The sequence below is a fragment of the Sphaerodactylus townsendi genome, linkage group LG05 (assembly GCF_021028975.2).
Source record: "Sphaerodactylus townsendi isolate TG3544 linkage group LG05, MPM_Stown_v2.3, whole genome shotgun sequence".
Lineage (NCBI taxonomy): Eukaryota > Metazoa > Chordata > Lepidosauria > Squamata > Sphaerodactylidae > Sphaerodactylus > Sphaerodactylus townsendi.
Window position 1 is genome coordinate 59,341,469 of NC_059429.1, and position 9,564 is coordinate 59,351,032.

At 39.2% G+C, this 9,564-nt stretch overlaps 1 protein-coding gene across 1 annotated transcript; it reads right to left on the minus strand.

Moving 5' to 3' along the window:
- Positions 1–841: 841 nt before the first annotated feature.
- LEPROT lies at positions 842–9,244 on the minus strand. Its single transcript, XM_048496609.1, has 4 exons — positions 9,143–9,244; positions 7,115–7,190; positions 5,977–6,163; positions 842–1,173 (listed from the first exon to the last, which is right to left on the minus strand). Exons 1-4 carry the CDS (start codon positions 9,156–9,158, stop codon positions 1,057–1,059), a joined length of 396 nt encoding a protein of 131 aa, XP_048352566.1. The 5' UTR covers positions 9,159–9,244; the 3' UTR covers positions 842–1,056.
- Positions 9,245–9,564: the final 320 nt, after the last annotated feature.

The following is a 9,564-nucleotide window of genomic DNA, read 5'->3' on the forward strand; positions in this document are numbered from 1 at the left end:
CTGATCACTCAAGCAAATGAATTTGGATTTCTTAAAATACAAAGAATATGCAATATATCTTAGCCAGACAAATTGGAAAGCAGTAAAGTATTTAGAACAGTGCTGTTTGCTGTCAAATTGTTGTTTGCTGTCAAGTTGCAGCCAATTTATAGCAACCCAATAGATGTTCAGAAGTGATTTACCATTGCCTGCCTCTGCCTAGTAACCATAGGCTTCTCTTTGGTGATCTCCCATCCTTGGTGATCTCCAGTGGTGGGATTCAAATAATTTAACAAGTTGTTCTGGTGATGGGATTTAAATAAATTAACAACTGGTTGTTTACAAGCACCATTTTAACAATCGGTTCTGCCGAAATGGTGCGAACCTGCTGAATCCCACCACTGGTGATCTCCCATCCAGAGCTGACTTTGCTTTGCTTCCGAGATCTGCCAAGATCAGACTAGCCTGGGCTATCCAGGTCAGGTGCAAGTACATTTATACAGAGAATATGAACAATTCCATAAATAAGGCTAAAATGTCAGATGCTTAGTGTTAAGGATCAAACTAGTAGCATAAAAATCAGCAAATTAATAACAGAGAATATACAATACTTGATAACCACGTTAACCAGAAAATTTGGAAGGCAGCAGGATATTTTGAACAGTGGGAATACGTATATATATATATAGATATATAGAGAGAATAATATTAAAGTGGACAATTCCACTGATAAAGCTTAATTGTCAGATGTTGCTAAATGTTAAGGATAAAACTAGTAGTATTAAAATCAGTAATTTAATAATGCATAGCTGAAAAACTGGATGCAATCTTTCACTTTGAAAAGACTGCTCTTAGGACACAATTTTAGGCACTGTGGTTTATAATCCCATAAGCTTTCCTTATGCGAGCCAATACTCATACAAAAACTATCAAGGCTTTAAGGCTAGGAATACACTGTCAACATATGTACATATATACATAGTATACATACACACACAAGACTAAAGTACTAAAAGCTCTGTATCGTAATAAAGCTATATAAGTAGTATAAGCATAAGCTACATGTTAGAGTGCAAACTACCATTGTTCCCAGCTAAAATCATCTCCCCTGCCAAACATAAGGAAAAAGCCTAAAACGGTAAGAAAAATTACTGCATTTCCAGCTAGCACAAGGCCACAAGCTCCCCACTCGATCTGAAATACAAAAAAAATATAAAAATTAATCTTTCATTCACTAGCAGAATATATGGTTATTTTGACCATTAGACAGGTACACTGAAATACAACATCATGTTGCTAAGAGAGGTAATGAACAAAGAGTGAATTGAGTACTGAGCAAACCAATTAGTCATCATTATAGAACCGCTGATCTACTTAAAAATATTACAGATTTGCTAAAATATACTGACATACAGAACAATTACTTGTGCTTGAAATATAATAAAAATGCACAAAAAAACCAGTTAGGAAACTACGGTCTATGGTTGGGAAGGGGTAGAATATAAATGTAAATAAATAAATAAATAAATGTTTATAAGATGTTCTGAGAATTTTTTTCCAACTCAAACATGAACAGTAGGGAAAAAAATCATGACGTTTAATTTCAGCCATTGTCTTCTCAAAATTATTATATTATTGATTAAATTTATATCCTCCCCGCCCCACAATAGTGAGGCTCAGAATGGTTGCATAAAATAAAAACATCCATCCATTGACACATACTGAGCAATAATAAAATATAATTAGTAAATTACATTTAAAAATCTAATCACAATGGCGTTGAAGGTTACATAATACCTCCCAATATTAAAACAGCAAGTTTAAGTGCAAAACTCTAACATACCGTATATACTGCAGGTAGCATAAGCTCTAATTCCAATTCAGCATATAAGTCAAGGCACCTAATTTTACTTCTACAAAAAACGGGGAAAACTTATTGACTCGCGTATAAGTCGAGGGTGGGAAATGCAGCAGCTACTGGTAAATTTCAAAAATAAAAATAGATGCCAATAAAATTACATCAATTGAGGCATCAGTAGGTTAAATGTTTTTGAATATTTATTTCAAAGAAAAATAGTAAACTGGCTCTGTAAGTGGAAAAGAGGGTCAACAAGAACAATATGGTATCAACAATAACTTTAAAAGTACAAAAACCTTAGCTCAACCAGCCACCAAGCTAAAACACAAGAGTTAAAATCCTTCAAAAAATGGATTCCTCATCATCATCACCGGGTATGTCCAAATGTAACCCAAACTTAGATTTTAAGAGGGATTATTATCAGAAATGGAAAATCTACTTATTAGGCTTCCATTGTAAACAATGGGGATGGGGTGCATCCCAACTTTGGGGGTCAATAACTTTGGATCCTCTTCTGACCCAAACTTCACCTCAAACCTGGCTGGTAAGTCATAGAAGGAGACTCTCCTGAGGAGACCTAAGGCCAGTGGTTTGAGTGAAGCTTGGTCTCAGAAGAGGTCCAAAGTTATGGGACCCTCAAAAAGGGTAGCCCTCATCTACTAATAGCTCCCATTAGAAAAACAATTGGGGAATGTGGAGGCACCTCCTAAATGGGGGGTCCATAACTTTGGACCCCTGAACCAAACTTTACCAGACTTGGCTGGTATCATCAGGAGAGTCTTCTGAGGGTACTCTGAAATTTTGGTGCTGCTAGTAAAAACACAAAAAAATTTTTTAATGACCCGCATATAAGTCGAGAGGAGCTTTTTCAGCATTAAAAATGTGCTGAAAAATTCGACTTATACATGAGTATATACGGTAAATTGGGAAAAATCAAACATAAATAGCTTCACTGGTGACTAGAGATAGAAAATGGGTGAGTGGTGCAGGGAGGAAGAAAGGGCAATGTAAAAATGGAGATTCAGGTCCAGGCCAGTGGATGTCAGCATCACAGATGTCCAACCATTGCTGTCCTGGTAGAGCATCTCCATCTTACAGGCCCTTAAGAACTGTACAAGATCTTTCAGGGCCCAGGTTTCCTTACAGAGAGTTCAATCAGGCAGGGGCCACAGACAAGAAGACTCTGGCCCTGGTTGAAGACAGCCAGATAGAGTTTGTCAGGGGTTATCAGGAAATTATTAGTTGAAGAGTACAACATTCTCTGGGTGAATTTATCAGAGGAGGCAGTCCCGTAAATACGACAGTCTCAGACTGTTTATGACTTTGAAGGTGAATCTAATTCAGAATTCAATTTGAAGCCAGGATAGTGGCCAGAATACTGGGTGGATATGGGCTGGATTACTATTTTTTAGAACTTGATGCAAAAAAATTTCACTCTGTCTGTGCTTCATTCCCTTCCCAAAGTATACACCTTTTTCAGTCTCCTGAGGACCAATGTACCCAATCTTTCTTTCTCATGTTCCCTCACCAGTTAACTGACAGGTCCTTCTTCCCTTCCAGTTGTTCACTTACCTGTTCATTCTTTTCTTTTCCACTCAACCCACCCCCTGCTCTGCTCCTTTCTCACAGTTCTTATGTCTCCTTCTCTCTTCATCTTTTCATCATTCCTGTTCCCCACCCCCAGATGTAGCTTATTCTGTTTACACTATCTTTTCTAAGACCCTTTTAATCTGTATTTTTCTGATGCATGTGCAGATGTTATTATTAGGGCTTTATTTAGAGCCCCAATAGGACCCTGTTTGCAGAAACCTATACCCAAATTGGTCCCATTGTGTCTATTTTTGATACACGCAAGGGAGACATCCACTACTATTAGACAGATGCCAGTTCCAATTATAGAGTTATGTTAATACTTTCAAGAATATATTATTTACTGAAATGGAACATATACACACACAAGCCAATCGTATCTTTGATTATTAAGATACTTGCAGCCACATTTTCATTCAGGAACAAGTCTCATGAATTCAAATATGCTCACTTTCAGGTAAATGCACAAAGAGTTGTGCATTAACGTGACTAGTGATATACTATTAACTGAATATTCAAATGTTGCTACTTGTAATTACATTGAGTTCTCATGGTTTCCTTCCACTAAGAACACTTCCATTGGAGGAAGAGTCAGAGCCCCTGTAGCTGAAGGGAATCCACTGGAAACAAGTCCAAATAAGGAGCTTTCCTAAGTTTTTACTCTTAAAATAACCAGAGGGCTTTCTTTTTCTGCATAACAATGTATTCATCATCATGCAATGCCATAAAAGTTAGATGCTGTACAATATTTTTATTAAAAATAATCTCAAATTATCAAAAGGCTTACAATATTACATCTTTCAAACAAAGTCTTCCTTGTGTCTACTTCAAGAATAAAAGTTTATACCTTTAACTCTATTCTACTCTACCAAACAGCAAGTACTACTTTAATATCCTACAGGTGCAGCAGTCTGCAGTTTCCTCTCGAACAAGGATTATATTTAAACAGTTTGAATGTTATCAAGATTGCATTCCTGTGTACTTATTTGGGAGTGACATTTAAATCAGTGGGACATTTCCAAGTAAATATATGAAGGATCAGACTGCATAGCATTTATACTTTTAAGTTTCATATACAAACAAATAATATAATTTTAAATATTAAATTATATACAACGTATGTTTTTCAAGTAGTAAGCATGACATGTGTTTCAAGTTTTTTCAAAATTGCTATTTCCCCTCTAAAACAGAGAAGAAAATAGCTTTGACGTTTCCAGGCGCATCTCTAACCAACAAAATAATTTTAGTACAGAAGGAATTAGAGCTCTCTCTAGTGGTGTCTCCTCTACAGAAAGAAATGTTTTCAATTAAACAGATTAAGAAATGAAAAAAGACATAAAGTCCTGCTACTGGAACTGATATTAATGAAGATCTTGGGGGAGAATTTTTTGCAGTCAAAACAAGTTACATCTAACTTCATCAACTATATGAGGTGATTGAAGTGAGTTATAATAGTCAGAACAATAGTCAAACAGAAATACAGAAGAGCTGGAAGAGGCATGTCTCCATTTATCAGAAGGAAAGATGTTTTGAGCATAAACAGCAATTAATCTGATGATTTTTCAGAGGATGTAAAAAGGAGGACAGCCACATTTTAAGAAAGAAAAATGCATTGGTACAGCTACTTTCTACTCAGGACTGATGTACTATCCCAATGTCAGTGGACACATGTAACTAGAATGGAGCAAAGGCAACATTCTTTCTCAGCATTCAATTAATCCTGCCACCAGAAAAGCAAAAAGGGTAACCCCCTTCCCCCAAGCTAGATGCTGAAAAATCATTCAGAAGAGCTAATATTCTTTTCAAGCAAAGATAAATGGTGTAATTAAGACTAATCAAAACAAAGTACTTTCAGTTGCAAGTTCCACCTAAAGTGGATTTAGTAAACAAATTAAAAGATGGCACGAAACCTTGCAATGAAAGTGCATGCAAGTTGAATTTTTAATCTACTTTTATAGTGTGTGTTTAATACTGGGTTCTGCTTTGTTTGTTTTTTAAAGCTGTTTCTGTTGTTCCTTTGTAATGTAAACTACCTCATGAATTCCTTGTTGACAATTATGATCTCTAAAAACCTTTTAGACACACAGGGTTTCTACACTAAGGCTAATAAGTGTGTATACTAATTTATACTAATTGAAATGCATTTCCCCTGAATTCCAAATGCATATCTAAATGATCTGGGTTTTGGTTTACAAAAACTAAAATGTAAACATTCTGGATATTGTCAAAAAAAAGTTAAGATACAGGGATATGAAACAAGCAGTTCAAAATATTGTATTCCAGTCTTTTCTGTGTGCACACAATACCTCATAAGTGTATGCTGCAAGGAGCTATTTCCCACAACATGCATGATGATGAATTATGAAGATGACACTATATCACAAAAGAGCAGGAACACAACTACTTTTCAGTAGGATATGTGCAAGTCAACCGGAAACCATTACATAAAACTCTTTTGGAATGCAGTGGTACACTATGCAGCAGAAATTTCCATATTCTAAAAAGATGCACAAATCATCATTCAGCATCTTGCTTTAACTTAATCTTACCACATTAACTCGTGCAAGGATGATAGGAAATCCAAAGGCAGAAACCACAATTCCAGTGGTAACAAAATATGCCAGCTCCATGCAGGCACTGCTTGCAGCATCTGTATCATCACTGACTCGTTTTGCAATGAGGTGAGGAATAGGACAGATGGCATAAAATATCAAAACAAATAAAGGCCAATATACACTGCAGAAAGACAAATACAAAAAATAAGAGAACAATATAAGGAAGCTTAAAATAAACCTCATGCACAACTGTTCTTCCTCAGAAATCAAAAAACTAAACTTTACCCCCCCCCATATAAATGAGAGCATCATACTATGATAGAAAGCAAACATGTATTTTCAAGCCTTCTGGTCCTTCTATCCCCCCAACTGTATTTTCTCTTGCCTTTTCACTCTTTGTTTTCTATGTACTTAAAACATTATTATAATTCCCTTATGTCCATGTAATTCTGCTTTGAGCCTCCTGTCATTTTACCATCTTGTTTCCTTTCTGCCTGACAAGCCAGTTCCCAATCTCAAAGCCCCCATCTTTAACATTTTTTCCAAACTCAAGCTTTATTTTACAGCTCCTCCATGACACAATTTATCCCAAATCCTATTCCTAATCACCATCTAACTTTTTTCACTCATTCCTAAAATGGTAATCAATTGATGGTTTAGTGATTTAATTTTTTAAAAATCCAATATATATTCCTAAGAAAACTTTTTAGAAATTACATTTAAATAAACTCTGGTCAAGATTTAACATAAGGAGATATTACCAGTTTTTGTTTTTGTTTTAACAGCACTACAGAGGCTTTAATTAAAATAAGAGCTGCAGAATGTTGAAAGGTTTAAACCCTTACTTCTCCTCTCCACCCAACAAGTGAGGGTTTCCTAGCCTCTGTGCAGCTACCAGGTGTCCTCCAGAGAAAACTCTACATCTCCTATGATACACTAATGGGTTAAAACCCATTCCCCTTTGGACTGAATTTCATCATCTGCTCAGTGGCTGAAATGCATATATAAAATCACCCTCATGGGGACAGAGATTCAGGGATATCCAAACATAGTTTGACCCTGGCATTTTAAATTAGTGCTTAAAACTGGCAAGCTAAATAAAAACACATATCCCAAATTAACATATTCTTACCCATAATTTTCTAAGGCACACCCCAACATAAGAAATGTCAGGCCAATGACTCCAGTGAATGATAAGCCAACCAGGGCTACAGAACCAGAAACAAAAGGTATTAAGTCAGACATCTGTTCATAACTGTGTTTATTAATGCGTAAACCACAACATTTCATGTGATTTAAATTCACTAGTTATAAAATATCATGATCCAACATTTTCATTACTGCATAATGAGAGTGCACATTTGTAAGTGTCATAGGAGAAGCACTTTCATGTGGTTTTAAACTATCATACTTTCTGGTTAATTGCTTACATTATAAATATAGCCATAAACACTCATTTTCATTGTTTTTGACAAAACATTTTAACTAAGATTAATGTTGAAAGCTGCACATAAACAATGGGAAACAAACTGTGTTCAAAATCCATCATTTTCTTTATAAAATTTGATTATTGGACCACAAAAAAGTGCACTTGGGGATCACAGTGGCCCAAGGCTGTTGTGACCTCCAGGATTTTAATTGCTGTCTAGAAAAGAAAATTTCAGAAAGCAAAGTTCACGTTCCACCCAATCCCACATAACCAAAGGCTGCCAACCTTCAGGTAGCACCTGTAGATCTCTCACTATTACAACTGGCCTCCAGCTAATCAAGCTTGGAGAAAATGTGGTCAGGCCAGGCTTGGAGATGGGGAGGTGAGTGGCTCAGCTTGCAAGCCCCCATCAGGCTCACTATCCCAGAACAGCACTGGGGGAGGTGGTCAACACTGGGCAGGGGTGGGGGTGGGGCTCCTGCAGCTGGCATACCTGCAGCAAGCTCACCAGCTCAGATTGGCACTGGCAGAGGCAGTCAACACTGCAGGAGTAGGGGCAAGGAGAGAAGGTGCTTTGGCCTCATCAGCCCAGATCGGCAGGAAGGGAGGCCTGCCAGGTCAGATCAGGAGTGGGTGGGTGAGAGCCTGGTCTGGTGAGGTCACAGTGGGCTTCCCAGGCCACGTCCGTAGAAGGTGGGAGTAGTGAGGTGGGCTTGCCAGGCCAGATTGGGAGTGGGTGAGTGGGTATCTGGACTGGAAAGCCAATAGTGGGCTCACCAGGCCAAATTAGGAGTGATGGGGGGGGGGGAGTCTTCAGCTAGTTCATGAGCCTCTCAAGGGGCTACATCCGGCCCCTGGGGTCACGTTTGACACCTCTGCTCTATGGCTTTATACCCCATTGAGGTCCGTCTCCTCCCAAACCCTGCTGCCTTTCTCAGGTTTCACCTCCAAAACCTTCCCACTTCCCCATGGCGGGCATAAGGACACACACGCTGACCAATAAAACAAGCCAACACACCCAAACACTGTTTGTTTATTAAAATGCTTAAACTCCGCCTTTTTTCGCCTCTTGACCTTCCAGGTTTCACCTCCAAAACCTTCCCACTTCCCCATGGCGGGCATAAGGACACACACGCTGACCAATAAAACAAGCCAACACACCCAAACACTGTTTGTTTATTAAAATGCTTAAACTCCGCCTTTCCTCTTGACTCCAGGAACCATTATAGAAAAGGGCAACTGTAACAACCACCATCTCTCCTCAATTCCAAGGATGAAAAACGGCCCTGAACCGAGGGGCAAGATGCTTTCCACGCAAAGGAGCCCTCGCGGAGGCTTCTCCTTGCAGGCTCCAAATGAATCATCCCGCAAAAAATGAAGTGCGAGTCTAACAAACTTCGACGCCCATTTCTAACCGAGAGGTATTCAACACGCAGTTGCAAGGCCAAAGGCTTTTCGGTGCAGGAAGTGCAGGAAAGACTCACCTGTAGAGGGACACGCCTGCACGGCTCATTCCGGAGCGACCTACATCAGAAACAGCAGCCAAGAAGCAGGCTTACCTATGCTTTCTTGCGTACCTCGCTTGCTCTCTTAGAAACGAGCCCCCATCCAGTAGGGTACAACCAACACGCTCACAAAAAGTGCATAAAGTTGCACGACTGAATGTGAGAAGGTTGCCACGGCAACAGCAGGGTATTAAAGAGTCAGAGAGAGGAAGAAAAAGACTTCTACCTTTAATTCCTGCCATGTCAGAGTCCCTTCCAGGGGCTACTCTCACTTCTTCGGATTCTGTCGAAGGTATGGAAGGGCGAGCTCGGTAGTTTCTTCCGCCTTCCTGCCACGTGATTTTGTCATGACACTGTCGGCCCTCCCCTCCTGCCATAAACAGCTGCTCTGGCGAGTGGGGTAGAGAGGAGGCTTCGTCTGCCACGTTCGAGGATGCAGGGTTCAGAAGAGGCCTGGGTCTGTGAACTAGCTAAGCCGACATCCGCCAGCACTTTCAAGAGGAAGAATTTACTTCGGCATCCGCTCGTACGGATCCGAGCTTGTTTCTTCTTGCACATAAATAGTACATGTGCAGGGCTTTATGTCCGTGCGTTAATCATCAAGTCGCATAAGGTTCACCAGCTAAGGCAGCCACCCCTCTCCCAGTG

Excerpts from the sequence above, each read along its gene's own strand:
- LEPROT (XM_048496609.1), bottom strand. Across the intron at positions 6,164-7,114 it reads TGTGCCTTAGAAAATTATGG|TGTATATTGGCCTTTATTTG; the intron begins GTAAGAATATGT and ends GTCTTTCTGCAG. Across the intron at positions 1,174-5,976 it reads TCCTTGCACGAGTTAATGTG|ATCGAGTGGGGAGCTTGTGG; the intron begins GTAAGATTAAGT and ends TTTGTATTTCAG.